At 41.4% G+C, this 18427-nt stretch overlaps 1 protein-coding gene across 1 annotated transcript in view; it reads left to right on the top strand.

Annotated features, from left to right (window-relative positions):
- LOC126341035 (tachykinin-like peptides receptor 86C) overlaps nt 1-12359 on the top strand; it is a 145508-nt gene extending 133149 nt beyond the window's left edge. The window contains exon 5 of the mRNA XM_050001747.1: nt 12298-12359. Within this exon, the coding sequence (XP_049857704.1) occupies nt 12298-12359 (62 nt within the window). The remainder of the gene's footprint in view (nt 1-12297) is intronic.
- The last annotated feature ends 6068 nt before the right edge of the window (nt 12360-18427 follow it).

The raw sequence follows: 18427 nt of genomic DNA, 5'->3' as shown, positions 1-18427 counted from the left end.
CGAAGAATTCGAACAATCAGCTCTAGAAAAATTAATTCAGAAGCTATCGGTGGTACCGATTTGTGAATGAGACATTCGTGGTTTAGTTACATGGTAAAAAGTTTTAGAAAAATCATTTTATTATCTAAATGATACAAATCCAAATATCTAGTTTACGATGAAAATTAAAAATGTTAACCCAGTATTCTTCTTGGATGTTTTAGTTATGAGACACACTGATGGTGGTATGAAACATTATGTCTTTCGGTAAGAACTCCAACCATCACACACAACAAAAGAGAGGTGTCATTAAAAGTCTTGTTGAGAGGCAAAGGAATTTGCACATCGGAACACCTGTACGCTGAATTACAGCATATGAAGCAGATTTTCTGGAAAAATGGCTATTCAGGCAAACATGTAATTAGGATCTGCGGCCGAACAGTAGTAGTCCAAAGGTCAACGATAAAACACAGCGATGGAAGAACTCGGTTTCTCTCTTCTTTATCCAAGAAGTAATTCCTCAGAGTGGTAGATTTTACAGAAATATGACATCAAACCGATTTTTAGACCGACTAGGAAAATATGTCAAGCACTCATAACTGTAAAGTATAAACACCGTCTTCTATCGGTATGCTGAGTGTGTAAGATTCCGTGTACTTATGGAAAAGTCTACACTGGAACTAACAAGAGAAGCGTTAATACAAGACTGAAAGAACACAAAAGTCTTTGCCGAGTAGACAAAACAGAAAAACCAGCAGACTCTTCAGTCGGGAAATTACGAAGTGAAATATCTACAACAACAAACTATTATCCACGGCTACATAGAGAAGCCATCGAAATATATAAGCATCAGAATAATTTCAACAGAAAAGAAGAAGCCATGAAACTTAGTCGATATATGGACGGTTGCGGTGCAAAATATATAGATAAAATTTTCATCCATGGCAGGTAGTCAAGTTTTATCTGACAAGTGTCATCTCTGCTGAACACAAGTGAACTAGATTGCACCCATTTGTACATAGTACTTATGTCGCACTCCGACGTCCGATTCGTCAGTCGGCAAGGCTCAGCATTGTCAGGAACACCTCCGAAGATGTCCAACGCAGCTCCGGACGAAACATCAGGAACCGAAGAGTTTTGTGGACCACGGCCATACAATCTGTAAGCGTCACCAGGAGCTATGACATCCACTCGTGAAAGCCTTCTTTGTATGGCGTTGCTCGTGAAAGCCTTCTTTTTATGGAGTTGCTCGCTTTTTTATTGCCTTGTATGACGGCGTGTTAAGAACCATATTCAAGGACGGACCGGTTGGATGAACAATCGATGTATCAGTAGCTACGACTGCCCTGATTTTCTGGCAGATAGTGTATCAGAGAGGAACACGCAGTTAGCAGTCACCAGATCTGCCGACTAAGAGAATCAAGGGCTACGGACCGAACACAGAATTACCAGTTTTCATTCCACACATTCGCACGAGCCGAGATGTGTAGCAGACAGTTTGAACCGACCATCCGGCTATACGTGGGCCCGTTGGCTCAGCTGATTGATTAAACTTGTGCGTTATGAATCACAACATGAGCAGAAACTGCATCTGCAGTCACATGGTGCACAGTTGCGCCGACATCGACCGTTCACCACGCTTGTGAGGCGCGGCCATATGACGCTAAGGTTGGCAGGTGGTCACTGTGGATCCGCCCGGAATCCTCTGTGGACCGCTGCCACAGGCATTAGCCCCCCACCCCTTCCCCCAACCCTGCCCCCCTCCACTGGATAGCAAGCCCTCGGGCCACACCACTAAGGGCTCTGAGGCGAGCACTAACCCAAAGCTGCGGCCCGTTGACTCAAAGGGCTAGCGCCGCGTATTATCTCCTGCTGTCATAGTCTTCCGGGAAGGAAAGGGGACAGGCTAACTATCTTAGAAAATCGGGTGAGTACAGACGCGAACGGGCCAGTCATGCAAGAAAGATGTCAGTATAATAGCAGAAGGAAGTAATGTGTCACATGTTTTATTATCGTAAACAATTTCTCGCTGCTGATGTTTACAGGGCTCATTAAAGACACCCATAAAAAATCAAAATTGTTTGTCAAATTCCCTCTAATCCATCCACGGATTTGTCAAACAACTCTGCACATATCCTTCAAGTTTGTCAATTTAACCTAAATTTTGAAGCAGACGCTGTTCGTGTATGCAGTATTTTCACATAGGTGCAAATGGCTATAGATGCAGATAAAGCATTTCTAAAATTGACTCCGGCACTGTGTTTAAAGAAGAAGAACAAGAACAAGAAAAAGTGGGGGATGGTTCGAAATGAGAGAAAAATATACACGTGAAACCTTGTAAATGGAAGTGTTCCAATCGGAATCTGATAATTGTATCCCATTTCTCTGAGTGTACCGTGAAACTTTTAATTACTTGATTAGATTTCGCCCTCACATTGAAAAATAAGACATCAGTAAGCGAAAATTTATTCTCTTCTATTTGTTCGTCTTATGACAGTTTATTAAATACCACATCGTGGGTACTAGTAGGTGAATATGACAGCCAACCAGTTCCAGTAAAGGTGGTTTTCAGTAAACCTTAACCATGGTATCAACGGATTTAAATCAGTCTTCTTCAGAAGGACGAGAAACAAACTTCATATTAGCAAACAGTCTGTTAGTAAGGCGTCCTAACATCTTCACATGAAATGCGTCGATTTTACTAATGTGAGAAACCCTTGATTTTAGGGATCTTAACTTTTCTACATGGATGTACAGATCGTTGCTGACATACTTCATGTGGAGATATTACATCGCTTTACTGACTGTTTGCTAATGTGAATTTTGTTCTTGTCCTTCTGAAGAAGACGGGTTAAATTCGTTGAAAACCACTATTTATTGCAACTGATTGGTTGTCTTATTCATATGCTATTCTGTAACCGTTGCTGAAGTGCAGTCATGTTCAAAATAGCGAACGTGGGAACTTATAGCGTACATCGTCTGTTCCGCTTGCATGTTGTGCGTAGAATATCCATTTTCTTCGTAACCTCTTCCTGCGTAATATATGACTGGGGAAGAAATGTCACGTCTACTATTTCGGTAATTGCCAGTCCTATTTTGTTTTTATTCTTGATCGTTGTTTCGATATTTCTGGAAATTCACGATACAGTGAGATGAATTGTAATAAAGCTCCTTTTCGCCACACACATGCGGCGAAACATCAACACAAAGAACGTCCACTACCTTGTCAAATTTTCCGTCAGTGAAAATCTGTTTAAAACACGTCAAATACCGCCTGACATAGCAAAGTATAAGAAATTTATTGATCGTGTGCGGGAGTCTTAACATCCGTATACACAATATGTGCCCCTTATGTGTTCTTACACGATTCATCTGATTATTTACGATGAAATGTGCTCATGCCCGCGAATGTTTCTAAATTAGTACATCCATTTTAGGACAGATGGCACACGATTCGTTTCCACAAATTCGTGTATTTCATACAGTCTAGCGGCAATTCGTGAGTTTTGTACGTATGAGTGCGGGCGCATGGCATTACTCAGTTGCATCAAATTCAAATAGCGACGTCAGCAACGATCTGTACATCCATTTATGAAATTTAACTTCTCTAAAATCAAGGGTTTGTCACATCAGTAAAATCGATCACATAAAATTCCAGATCATGAATGTCGTGTCTGACATAACAAGTGGTGGATGTGAAATCCCAGTTGCCGGTCGTCAGTAGATAATAGATATCCCAAGCAATTTCTTTACTTTTATCAAGTCATATTGACATTCGTCACATAGCATTACCTTTGTTATCAAAACAGTTATGCCAAGCAAACAACAAGATATTGGTCGACCAACACTTCAAGTACGAAAGATAACGGCACAATGAGCTCCAGGAACAGACGGTCAACAGATAACAAGACTGGAAACTAGTCGAGTGCGCAGTTCTCAAGCTTTTTCGTCTGAAACAGTTGAGCAACGTGAAGCAAGACTGCATGCCGCATGGGAAGGCATTGTTTGACCTAGTCGAACATTGCAGATTCATTTACATCTTGGTGCTGCCAATACGTTAAACAAAAACGCTTGCTTTCTTTTAGTGGCGTGGCAACGCATGCTGGGCACTAGTTACTTTTCTTTAACTTCGGAATCTGGAAAGTCTCTTGTATTCTCGGTCCCAACGGGAGCGATACGTAGAGGGTTGTGGTATACCCCTAGCTTCCTCACTTAAAGCTGCTGCTGGGAACTTTGTAAACGGTATACTGTGGGATACATAGTGAATCAAAAAGGACTCTACAACATTGGAATGATATATAAATTTACTGAGATAGCTTACAGAATCCGTAAATGGATCATTTTGTAGGAACCAACATCAAGCTTCACATAAAAGTGTGAAGTATTATTTTGTTTCAGTAAGACTACCGTTTGTAATGCAGCAAAAGTCCCACCGGGAATCAATTTCTTCCCACACTCGTTGCAGCAGATCGGAAGCCACTTGTCCAACGGCAGCATAGGGTCGACTTTCATGTCGGGTAAATTATCTGTTAGGGGAGAAACATACACACGGTCTTTAATGAAACGTCAGAGAAAGAAATCCAGTGGTACCAAATCTGGGGAGCGAGGTGGCCATGGGATTGGCTCTTCACGGCCAGTTCGCTAAACTGTGAAGTGCTAGTCGAAGAAACCTCGAACTTCCGTGAAGAAATGAGGTGGTGCACTACCTCGCAGGTAGTAAACCATCCCATCTAGGTCATCTTCGTCGATATGTGGAATTAAAAAATTTTCAAACATATCCAGAGACACAATACCAGTGACAGTTTTCTCCAAGAAGAAGAAAGGGCCGTACAGTTTCAGTTTTTGCTAAGGCCATAAAACACATTAACTTTGGGGCTGTCTCTAACGAATTACAGAGTTGCATGTGGATTTTTACTGCCCCATAATCTGCAGCTGTGGGTGTTCACCATGTCACTGATATGTAATGTTGATTCATCTCTGAAGATTATTGTGTTCAGGAATGTCTCGTCATCCTCCATCCAATGCACCGTTTCCGCACAGCATTCCCCATGAGCAACCTTATCTGCATAACTATTGTGATGTGCCATTGTGTATCTTCATGGTTTCAAGTGTAAACGTCTACGCTACATTCGCCAAACAGTCTTTAAAAAAATCTTTATTTCAACAACAACTTCATTAATACAACATTAACCCACCACCTTATACATTAGTGGGTCGTATTATTACAATACAACTGTTAGCAGCGTATTAACTATTACAACAGGTGTTAGCTTCTCTACTGCTACAGGAAATGTATGTTACTCTATGGGCAACAGCATTTTACTACTAGGTTTACTGTACTAAACTACATTACCAAGCTACCCTCCTGCAGCGTTGCAGGTGAGACAGAAAACATATAAACCTACTTTTGTCTTCCCACGCCCACCAAGCTAATTCCAGTGGGCGTGCCACTGGCACCGAGCTGGCCATGACATTGAATCGCTGGAGGTTCTACGACTAATACTGCAGAAACCACAGCCTACTTAGGAAACTAAACTACCACGAGTCATAATCAGTGTGCATTGTCAAGTCCGGTTTGATGTCGCATCTTCCCCATATTCCAGGACGTTCCCGACAGCGATGGCGATGGTCCAGTCCGCGCCCCAGCGGAATGGGATAGGTGCGGGAAGTGTTTCACTGTCTTCTACCAATTACTGGCTCTCCCTTCTGTATTCTCACAGGACATTGATGAGACATCGCAGCAGAGACTGTCGATAATTGTAAAGGTATTCTGATGTCTGATCAGGTGGTGAGGGTCATTATTCGGTAGGTCTTGTCTTAATCTGGTGGCCACATCGCCAAACAGGGGACACTTATAGACCACGTGGTCTGGAGTGCCTTCCTCAGAGCTACAGTCACATGAGAGGGTAGCCAGCTTTCCGAACTGGCAAAGACATGTCGGGTATGGTCCATGTCCTGTGAGGAAGTGCAGGAGCCCGTTACTTGGCTTGAAATGAAACCTGTAATCGTCCTCTGATATTAGGTAGCAGCTGGTGAGTCCTTCGTCCAGTATCTCTGCTGTCCCAGTATTCCTGCCAAAGTTCTTTACCCCTTCGTTTGATCGCAAACTTTTCCCATACACGAACCTCCAAATTTGTTCATACTTGTCGAATTTGGTTGTTCCATTATTTTTATGTCCAAGGGACAAAGCCCCATGAGTACCAGCAATCTTCCCCCCTCCCCCTCCGCCGCAGGAGATATTCTATAATACCCAGCTGAACGTAAGAGCGTGTTACGCTGCTTGGAGGTTCGTGTACTGTCCTGGAGAATCTACGGCATACATTCGCTACAGTACCGTAATATGAAATCAAGTGCTACTGCTGCGAATGCCATAGATCCCAATGACCAACTCCTTGAGAGCGGTAGAGCTCGAGTATTTATTTATAGGGAGCTAACGTGAGGCCAAGATGCGATTCTCGGGTCATAATGACTTGTGCCCTTCTTATTATGCTATATTCGCTTAACAGACTCTTAACTGCTGTGATACAGGTTCTTACGAAATGTCTAGAATTTCTTTCCAAGTATTTTTTTTTTTTTAGTCTTTTGACTGCTCTGATGCGGCCCGCCACGAATTTCTCTCCAGTGCCAACCAAGTAGCACCCCCAACCTACGTCCTAAATTATTTGCTGGATGTATTCCAATATCTGTCTTCGTTTTTGCCTCTACAGCCCCTTCTAGTAACATGGATGTTATTCCCTCATGTCTTAACAGATGTCTTATCATCATGTCTCTTCTCCTTGTCAGTGTTTTCCATGCATTCCTTTCCTCTTCGATTCTGCGCAGAACCTCCTCATTCCTACGTTCGTCTATAGCACCACATCTCAAATGCTACGATTCTCTTCTGTTCTGGTTTTCCAACAGTCCATGTTTCACATCCATACAACGCTGAGATCCAAATGTACTTTCTCAGAAATTTCTTCCTCAAATCAAGGAATGTGTTTGATACTACGAGTAGTAGACTTCTCTTGGGCAGGAATGCCCTTTTTGTCAGTGATAGTTTCCTTCTGATGGCCTCCTTGCTCCGTCTGTCATTATTTATTTTTTTGCTTAGGTAGCAGAATTCCTTAACTTCATCTACTTCGTGACCATCAATCCTCATGTTAAGTTTCCCCCTACTCTCATTTCTACTACTTCTCATTACTTTCGTAATTTCTTCGATTTACTCTCAATCCTTATTCTGTACTCATTAGACTGTTCATTCCATTCAACAGACCATGTAATTTTTACTTAAGACAGCAATGTCATCAGCGAACCGTATTACTGATATCCTTTCACCTTGAATTTTAATTCCACTCCTGAACCTTTCTTTTATTCCCATCATTTCTTCTTCGATTTACAGCAAAACCCAGCAGAGGCGAAATACTATATCCGTGTCGTACACCCTTTATAATCCGAGCACTTCGTTCTTTGACATCAACTCTTATTATTTCCTCCTGCCTCTTTTACACGTTGTATACTACCCGTCTCTCCCTATAGCTTCCCCCTATTTTTCTCAGAATTTTGAACATCTTGCGCGATTTGACATTGTCGAACGTTTTTTCGAGGTCGACATGTCCTACAAACGTGTCTTGACTTTTCTTCAGTCTTGCTTCCTTTATCAACTGCCACGTCAGAACTGCTTCTGTGATGCCTTTACCTTTCCTAAAGCTAAAATGGTCGTATCCAACACATTCTAAGTTTTCTTTTTCATTCTTCTCTATATTATTCTTCTAAGTAATTTGTATGCATGAATTGTTATTTAACAGTAGAATTCCCGTTGCACTCTTAAAGTTACCACCCTTGCTTCTCATTTCACCGAATGTTGTTTTCACTTTCCTATATACTGAGGGAGTCTTTCTGACAAACATATCTTTTTCGATTTCTTCACATTTTTCAAGCAGCGTTTTCTTCTTAGCTCCCCTCCACTTCCTATTAATTTCATTCCTCAGCGACTTGTATTACTGTATTCCTGAATTTCCCTTAATATTTTTATAGTTACTTCTTTCCTCGATCAACTGAAGTATTTCTTCTGCTATCCATGATTTATTCGCAGTTCTTCCTACCTATGTTTTCCGTTCCAAATTCTGTAATTGCTCTTTCTAGAGACGTCCATCCCTGTTCAGTTTGACTGCTTACTGAGATATTCATTGTCGAAGTATCTAGAACCTCAGAGAACTTCAAGCATTTCTCACCATTCCTTAGTATCTCCGTATCCCACTTCTTTTTGTATTGATTCTTCCTCTTCAGCTAACTCTTCACCACTACTACATTGTGATCTGAGTCTGTACCTGCTCCTGGGTACGTCTTGCAATCCAGTATCTGACTTCGGAACCTCTGCCTGAGCATATGTATTCTAACTGAGATCTTCCCGTATCACTGCCCCTTTTCCAAGTATACCTCCTCCTCTTGTGATTTTTGAACATGATGTTCGCTATTACTAGCTGAAATTTATTACAGAACTCAATTAGTCTTTCTCCTCTCTCATTCCTTGTCCCAAGCCCATATTCTTCTGTAACCTTTTCTTCTTCTCCTTCCCCTACAACTGCATTCCAGTCCCCCATGGCTATTAGATTTCCATCTTCGTTTTTGTTCTGTACTACTCTTCCAATATCCTCATATACTTTCTGTATCTCTTCATCTTCAGCTTGCGACGTCGGCTTGCACACCTGAACTGTCATTGTCGGTATTGGTTTTCTGTCGGTTCTCATAACAATAGCACTACCACTGAACTGTTCATAGTGACATACTCTCTGCCCTACCTTCCTATTGATAACAAATCCCACTTCTATATAGCATTTTCTGCTGCTGTTGGTATCACCCTATACTCATCCGACTAGAAATCCTTGTCTTCTTTCCATTTCACTTACCTGACTCCTATTATATCTAGATCGAGCATTTGCATTTCCCTATTAGGATTTTATTGCTTCCCTGCCACGTTCAAACTGACCTTGCACGCCTCGACTCGTATAACGTTATTCTTTCGTAGGTTATTTAATCTTTTCCCATAGACACCTCTCCCTTGGCAGTCCCCTACCAAAGATCCGAATGGGGGACTATTCTGGAATCTTTTGCCAGTGGTGAGATCGTCATGACCCTTTTCCAGTTAAAGGCCATATGTCCTGTGGATACACGTCATGTGTCTATAATGCAGTCGTTTCCCTTGCCTTCTGCATCCTCATTCCTGATTCTTCCGCATTTAGGGGTAGTTTCCCACCCCGAGGACAAGGGAGTACACTGAACCTCTGTCTGCTCTTCTGCCCTCTTTGACAAGGCAGTTGGCAGAATGATGGTGACTTCTTATGCCGAAAGTTTTCAGCCGCCAATGCTGATTATTAATCAAAATTTAAGCCGTTTCGGGTTTCGAAACGGGACTTGGAACGTTTTGATTGCTGATCAAAGACGCTATCTCTTTTATCATTTTTTTTTTAATCTGATTTTGTTCGCTTTGGTTCGTTGCGTCTGCTCGGGGCGGATGTCGTAAGACATCCGTTTACGTTCGTTGTTGATCGAGTAACTCAGTTTCTTATTACAGAGGGCAGCTAACCCTCTGACCGAACACGCTGAGCTACCGTGCCGGCTGTCCCTAGACCAGGGCTGCATAGGTTTTACGAGCTAAGAAGTACACATGTCACGTTTCCGTTGCTTTTCTGTCCCATGCTGTTTTCTGCTGAGCTGGTCCTCTGTTTCACACCCTCGGTGCAGTGTTGTAACGTGTTGAGGTCCGAACCAGTTGCGACGTAACCATTTATTTCCAGGTTCTGTCTCTACCTCTGGCGTGACCACACTTTGGTTAAACCATGGTGAATGAGTTTTAATAAAATTTTCTTGTTTTGAAGCCCTTACTAATCAGTGCCGTGACACCGCAATTTGTTTTGTCTAATGGCCCCCGCCCCATCTTCTATGTATTCTTTTGAATAATAAAGGTTCTTTGGAGTTTGCAGCAATCGGGCTAGTGGAAGGGATTCGTTGCATTAGACACGCAGGTGGCAACTGAATTAAACCGGTTGCCTAAACCAACCTGCACACCATATTGTACATGTATAGCAAACTATGCAGTGTGTTTCATAACTCCAATTACAGACTTCTAGGGGTTGTAGAGGGGAAATAGCAGATAAAATCTTGGTAAGGATTTCATGTCCAGAAAGTACCGCTTGGGCATGAAATAAGTTTGTAAATCACTATCTCAGTGAGGCATGCGAGGTCTTTACCAAATAACCGCCACCTACGAATTAGGCTAGAAGATACAACAGACGTACGCACCTTTCACTGGGTGCTGAGAGGTCAGTGTCGACCAAGGAAGTACGCAACTATCTCAACATAATCAGTTTGGCCTCTAGGCTCCCATGACGAGCAGTACAGCGCCTCATCCTCCTACCCCACAGCCTTGCCCACCACAGTGGTGCACGAACGAGGTTGTCAACACATGGAGTATAACATGGATCACTGGCGTCTGGTTCTCCGAACTAACGAATGCAGGATTGATCTGACGCCTGATGATCGTCGTACAAGTGTGTGGAGATGTCAGGTACAAGAGCACTTGTCATGCGTGTGGTCTCACATTTTCAATAGGGAGGTGAATCAGTTAGTCTTCTAAGCTGGTATCATGGGTGTTGGATGCCTCTCATAGTTATGGAAGGTAATGTACAATATCGTGACAGGGTTCTCCAGCCTACAGAATGTAAACACCAATATGTAAAGTGAAACTGATCACTAAAGTTCACCAGCGGCAGACGTGCCAGTATAAAAGGAGAATGGAGTACTGTGTTCTCAGCAGAAAAGCAGTAACAGCAGGGTGGGTCTCTCAGGAGAGCTCAGTGTCTTCGGATTTGGACTCGTCATTGTATGTCACTTGAGTAATGAATCTATCAGTGACATTTCAATCCCTGTAGAGCTGTCCAAGTCGCTTGTTAGTGATGTGATTGTGAAGTGGACATGCAAAGCAACAACCAAAGCTAAACCAAGACCAGGCATATACTGAGAGACGGGGACAGTCGAGCGTTGCAGAGTGTGGTTTCAAAAAGTCTCATGATATCAGTGGAATGGATCACTTGTGAGTTTCAAAGTGCTGCCGGCAGCCCAGCTGGTACGTCGGGAGGTCAAAAAAATAGGATACAACGGTCGAGTAGCTCCTCATTAGCCACACACTTTTGGAGTCAGTGATAAGCGACACATAAAGTGGTGTAAAGAGGATCCAAGTATTTTACGAAAGCACAAACTGGAGCAATACACTACTGAATCTTACTTAGCAGCAGTTTGATTTCACGGAGGTGCAAACATATTCAGATTGATAGCGAAGTTATTTTGTTAAAACACTGTTAATGGTCACATGAATCTCCTGATTCTGGTGTAATGAGCTTGTTTTTATAATGAGAGGAATGTGGTACTGCTGAACACTGACCAGACCTTTTATCTTTTTTCTAAATAGCGATTCCCTTTTTTTAGTTATGAGATAATTAAAATGTGAGTGTTTGACTATTAATGCTTGTATGGTCTTGGACAGTAATCATTCCTCACATAATTGTATTCCACACATAAAACACCTGAACTACACTGAATTCCCTGTCTTTTGTTGAATTACTCTTTACTTATTGTTGCTATCATAGAACGAAAACGTTTTACATATACATACACATTTATCGTTCACACTCTTATTTTCTCTTTCTCAGTCGAAACAATGTTTTGTTGCCAGGCGGAACAATTAACATTCTACATGTAACCGAAGTAGAAATGCAGTTTTTAAGACAACTAGTTCATAACTGAATGTCCGAACTCTTCAAAAAGCCACTTATAGCTTTCCATGCAAAAAAATAGCTTCTGGTAAATACAATTCAGATCCTTGAAGCATTGGGCCTTGTGCTTTATTAATGATTATAGCAAAGGTTTCTGTTATGGGTCATTGTTTTCGTATAATTTTGAAAGTTATGGTTGAATCAGAAAGTGTGAACCTTATGTGGGGTATGAGCACAGGTTTATCGGAGTTAAAGAATGTAGCACTGAGGACGTACTCACCTCAGTCAGTTATCACTAATCTTACACCATCAATTAATCCATGATCAGCGTTAATATTTCTAATCAGGTGACAATAGCATTTTTCTTTAAAAGCAGTTGATGATTTAAAGAGTTCAGGAATTCAATGGGGTACAATTTAACCTGATTTGTTTCATCAGGCTGGACACAATCATTCACCTTTGGCTCTACACATAACAGATTGTAAACGACATATGCATTAATTGTTCTACAACCGCCATTTTCTGGACATAGAATCGCAGTTGAATAGAAATATTTTTTTTTTCTTTGAAGGTTGTGGTACTGAATATGGTGGTAGTACAATTATCGTAATTACTGGTGATTATGAACGTTGATGTAATTCACTTTATTCGCAGAATACACAACTCTGGTTTTTAAAAAAAAAGTAAACAAATCTAACCGTTGTTGTGCCTAATAGTAAAATTAGATCGTTAACACCTAACGCTTCCTAAATTGTCTACCTCGACTTGTACGATAGAAAGCACGTGATACGCTACGCTTACGTAAATAATCTAAGTAACTGCAACAGCTATCGTGCATATTAGTTAAACAGGAATGTTTTCAAAATAATGTTTTCTAACGAAGACAGTGACTTTGACTTCCTTGCGTATATATCATAATTAGTGGTGAACGAAATGTTGAAAATAATGTCTGTTCAGCTAAATAGCCCAGCACGCAGGGAATCAAGCAGCTGCAATCCCAATTGGGAATGTTTTGGGACGAGAGTTCAAGCTCCTACATTCTTATAAACACCAAATTGATGCTCCCTATATCCTAGAAACCTGCAGTTTTGAACTATTTTATCTCATTTCTGGGATAAAAGTTGTTTATGTCTACGTTCATGTGCACGCAGGTATGATGGGTGTTGTTTGCGTGGATCTGTGACACATACATACAAAAAAATTTTAACTTCTCTGGGATGGAGAACGTATGGCTGTTGTGCGATTCAGTCCACTTTTCAGTATGGATGAGGAATGTTCTTCTATTTTGGCACATTTAATTCTTCGATTGAATTCTTATTTTTGGGATTCACTCCGTTTCTAATGGAATATATGGCTTTCAATCTTTGATTTTCTTTCTTTCCTTTTCTTTTTGGTGGAAATACACGCCCTGATATTTGTCTTACAGCTGCCGCAAAACCAATACAACCTCAGCTAGGGCGAACAGATTATTTTCTTGAAGCTTATGTTTGTTTACTTGGAGATTCTCTTATCTCTCATTTTGGTGATGTTCTTATTTTGGTTGTTGTTGTGGTATCAATAGTATTTCAGTAATCCTCACTGCTTTCTTTTTGTTTTATCTGTTTTTCTTCGTAATTTTAACTATTGTCCTTCGATGTCCTCAATGATATTTGACAGTGGGAGCAAGTTCTGGGAGCTGTTGCTGAATACATTTTGCAATGGTGTGTAACAGTAGAGGTACTGAAACTGGGGTTTATGTAAATTTCCAATATTTGGCATTTCCATATTCGCCGGATTTGACTCCCAGTGACTTTTTTTTGTGGGGCATAGTGAAAGACATGGTCTACCCGAAGCATCCCTCCACGCTGGACGAGCCTGAATCGGCGATCTCTGTGGCATGTGAATCCATTTCGGTTGAGACACTACGAAATGTGTTGGTGAATTTCATTCTTCGTTTGTGCCACCTCTGTAGTGCCAATGGTGAAACATTTTGAAAACATTGTGATGTGATTGTTTGCAAAGAGTGTTTTCATACGATTATTTCACTTATGCATGCTGATATGAGCTGTACAGCGTACAGCGCCATCTGTTAGCAGCTTTTGAAACTATTATTTCAAACTGATATATAAACTTCTTACAGCTTTCACGATAAACATACCATTTACTGCATTCCTCTATCGATCTTTGTTTTCGAGATATTTAACTTTGAAATCAGGGAGCCCTTTTCAGGACACCCTGACCATCCTCCGCCATTATACATAAACCCATACACCCGCAAAACACACAGTAGCAGATCACTCACAAGACGTTATTTCTCATCCATCAAATTTATCAAGTCTGTCTATGTCGACAGATTTTTTTCCATATCGGTACGATATGATAATATTCGTAACAATAAAGCAAGGACAATTACACCGTGACAAAAAGAAACAGATTTTGAGAACGCATTTTACTCAGTTCAGATTTGCAACAACAGATCTTGAGAATCAAGACCTTCATTCGACCTAAGATAGTGATCCGAAGAGTGTATCTGTCGCGGTGACAGCTTCTATCACATTTCATCAGAATAGACAGAACTTAAGAAAACAACGTGGCAGGTGAATTTTACAATTCCATAGCTATCCTCAGAAGCGCTAGAGCAGTGGTTCCCGAGCTGGGGGGTAAAATGAAATTTCATGAGGGGTAAAAACCAAACCATTCGATTCTGTTTCAGGCACGATACTAAATTATTTTGGAAAGATCATTACTATTATCATAATTTTTTACGACTCTAATACTGATTGCATGTTGTTGTTGTTGTTGTCTTCAGTCCTGAGACTGGTTTGATGCAGCTCTCCATGCTACTCTATCCTGTGCAAGCTGCTTCATCTCCCAGTACCTACTGCAACCTACATCCTTCTGAATCTGCTTAGTGTATTCATCTCTTGGTCTCCCTCTACGATTTTTACGCTTCACGCTGCCCTCCAATGCTAAATTTTTGACCCCTCAAAACATGTCCTACTAACCGATCCCTTCTTCTAGTCAAGTTGTGCCACAAACTTCTCTTCTCCCCAATCCTACTCAATACCTCCTCATTAGTTTCGTGATCTATCCACTTTATCTTCAGTATTCTTCTGTAGCACCACATTTCGAAAGCTTCTATTCTCTTCTTGTCCAAACTAGTTATCGTCCATGTTTCACTTCCATACATGGCTACACTCCATACAAATACTTTCAGAAACGACTTCCTGATACATAAATCTATATTCGATGTTAACAAATTTCTCTTCTTCAGAAACGCTTTCCTGGCCATTGCCAGTCTACATTTTATATCCTCTCTACTTCGACCATCATCAGTTATTTTACTTCCTAAATAGCAAAACTCCTTTACTACTTTAAGTGTCTCATTTCCTAATCTAATTCCCTCAGCATCACCCGATTTAATTTGACTACATTCCATTATCCTCGTTTTGCCTTTGTTGATGTTCATCTTATATCCTCCATTCAAGACACTGTCCATTCCGTTCAACTGCTCTTGCAAGTCCTTTGCCGTCTCTGACAGAATTACAATGTCATCGGCGAACCTCAAAGTTTTTACTTCTTCTCCATGAATTTTAATACTTACTCCAATTTTTTCTTTTGTTTCCTTTACTGCTTGCTCAATATACAGATTTAATAACATCAGGGAGAGGCTACAACCCTGTCTCACTCCTTTCCCAACCACTGCCTCCCTTTCATGTGCCTCGACTCTAATAACTGCCATCTGGGTTCTGTACAAATTGTAAATAGCCTTTCGCTCCTGTATTTTACCCCTGCCACTTTCAGAATTTGAAAGAGAGTATTCAACATTGACAAAAGCTTTCTCTAAGTCTACAAATGCTAGAAACGTAGGTTTGCCTTTTCTTAATCTTTCTTCTAAGATAAGTCGTAAGGTCAGTATTGCCTCACGTGTTCCAACATTTCTACGGAATCCAAACTGATCCTCCCCGAGGTCCGCATCTAGCAGTTTTTCCATTCGTCTGTAAAGAATTCGCGTTAGTATTTTGCAGCTGTGACTTATTAAACTGATAGTTCGGTAATTTTCACATCTGTCAGCACCTGCTTTCTTTGGGATTGGAATTATTATATTCTTCTTGAAGTCTGAGGGTATTTCGCCTGTTTCATACATCTTGCTCACCAGATGGTACAGTTTTGTCAGGACTGGCTCTCCCAAGGCCGTCAGTAGTTCTAATGGAATGTTGTCTACTCCTGGCGCCTTGTTTCGACTCAGGTCTTTCAGTGCTCTGTCAAACTCTTCACGCAGTATCTTATCTCCCATTTCGTCTTCATCTACATCCTCTTCCATTTCCATAATACTGTCCTCAAGTACATCGCCCTTGCATAAACCTTCTATATACCCCTTCCACCTTCTGGCTTCCCTTCTTTGCTTAGAACTGGGTTGCCATCTGAGCTCTTGATATTCATACACGTGGTTCTCTTCTCTCCAAAGGTCTCTTTAATTTTCCTGTAGGCAGTATCTATCTTACCCCTAGTGAGATAAGCTTCTACATCCTTACATTTGTCCTCTAGCCATCCCTGCTTAGCCATTTTGCACTTCCTGTCGATCTCATTTTTGAGACGTTTGTATTCCTTTTTGCCTGCTTCATTTACTGCATTTTTATATTTTCTCCTTTCATCAATTAAATTCAATATTTCTTCTGTTACCCAAGGATTTCTAGCAGCCCTCGTCTTTGTACCTACTTTATCCTCTGCTGCCTTCTCTACTTCATCCCTCAGAGCTACCCATTCTTCTTCTACTGTGTTTCTTTCCCCCATTCCTGTCAATTGTTCCCTTATTCTCTTCTTGAAACTCTGTACAACCTCTGGTTCTTTCAGCTTATCAAGATCCCATGTCCTTAAATTCCCACCTTTTTGCAGTTTCTTCAGTTTTAACCTACAGGTCATAAACCAATAGATTGTGGTCAGAGTCCACATCTGCCCCTGGAAATGTCCTACGACGTAAAACCTCATTCCTAAATCTCTGTCTTACCATTATATAATCTATCTGATACCTTATAGTATCTCCAGGATTTTTCCATGTATACAACACTGATTGCATATGTTATTAATAATTTCTTTTTCTCAATTAGTAGCATTAATGTGGTGGACGTTACAGGTTCCTCACATAGTCCACCCACTACACACATCTACATCTCTACATCCATACTCCGCAAGCCACCTGACGGTGTGTGGCGGAGGGTACCCTGAGTACCTCTATCGGTTCTCCCTTCTATTCCAGTCTCGTATTGTACGTGGAAAGAAGTATTGTCGGTATGCTTCTGTGTGGGCTCTAATCTCTCTGATTTTATCCTCATGGTCTCTTCGCGAGATATACGTAGGAGGGAGCAATATACTGCTTGACTCTTCGGTGAAGGTATGTTCTCTAAACTTTAACAAAAGCCCGTACCGAGCTACTGAGCGTCTCTCCTGCAGAGTCTTCCACTGGAGTTTATCTATCATCTCCGTAACGCTTTCGCAATTACTAAATGATCCTGTAACGAAGCGCGCTGCTCTCCGTTGGATCTTCTCTATCTCTTCTATCAACCCTACCTGGTGCGGATCCCACACTGCTGAGCAGTATTCAAGCATTGGGCGAACAAGCGTACTGTAACCTACTTCCTTTGTTGTCGGATTGCATTTCCTTAGGATTCTTCCAATGAATCTCAGTCTGGCATCTGCTTTACCGACGATCATCTTTATATGATCATTCCATTTTAAATCACTCCTAATGAGTACTCCCAGATAATTTATGGAATTAACTGCTTCCAGTTGCTGACCTGCTATTTTGTAGCTAAATGATAAGGGACCTATCTTTCTATGTATTCGCATCACATTACACTTGTCTACATTGAGATTCAATTGCCATTCCGTGCAACATGCGTCAATTCGCTGCAGATCCTCCTGCATTTCAGTACAATTTTCCATTGTTGCAACCTCTCGATACACCACAGCATCATCTGCAAAAAGCCTCAGTGAACTTCCGATGTCATCCACCAGGTCATTTATGTATATTGTGAATAGCAACGGTCCTATGACACTCCCCTGCGGCACACCTGAAATCACTCTTACTTCGGAAGACTTCTCTCCATTGAGAATGACATGCTGCGTTCTGTTATCTAGGAACTCCTCAATCCAATCACACAATTGATCTGATAGTCCGTATGCTGTTACTTTGTTCATTAAACGACTGTGGGGAACTGTGTCAAACGCCTTGCGGAAGTCAAGAAACACGGCATCTACCTGTGAACCCGTGTCTAAGGCCCTCTGAGTCTCGTGGACGAATAGCGCGAGCTGGGTTTCACACGACCGTCTTTTTCGAAACCCATGCTGATTCCTACAGAGTAGATTTCTAGTCTCCAGAAAAGACATTATACTCGAACATAATACGTGTTCCAAAATTCTACAACTGATCGACGTTAGAGATATAGGTCTATAGTTCTGCACATCTGTTCGACGTCCCTTCTCTAAAACGGGGATGACCTGTGCCCTTTTCCAATCCTTTGGAACGCTTCGCTCTTCTAGAGACCTACGGTACACCGCTGCAAGAAGGGGGGCAAGTTCCTTCGCGTACTCTGTGTAAAATCGAACTGGTATTCCATCAGGACCAGCGGCCTTTCCTCTTTTGAGCGATTTTAATTGTTTCTCTATCCCTCTGTCGTCTACTTCGATATCTACCATTTTGTCAACTGTGCGACAATCTAGAA

This window comes from Schistocerca gregaria, chromosome 1 (assembly GCF_023897955.1).
Source record: "Schistocerca gregaria isolate iqSchGreg1 chromosome 1, iqSchGreg1.2, whole genome shotgun sequence".
In the NCBI taxonomy this organism is placed as follows: Eukaryota; Metazoa; Arthropoda; class Insecta; order Orthoptera; family Acrididae; genus Schistocerca; species Schistocerca gregaria.
Note: the sequence above shows the minus strand (reverse complement) of the source record. Positions and strands in the feature narration are given on the sequence as shown.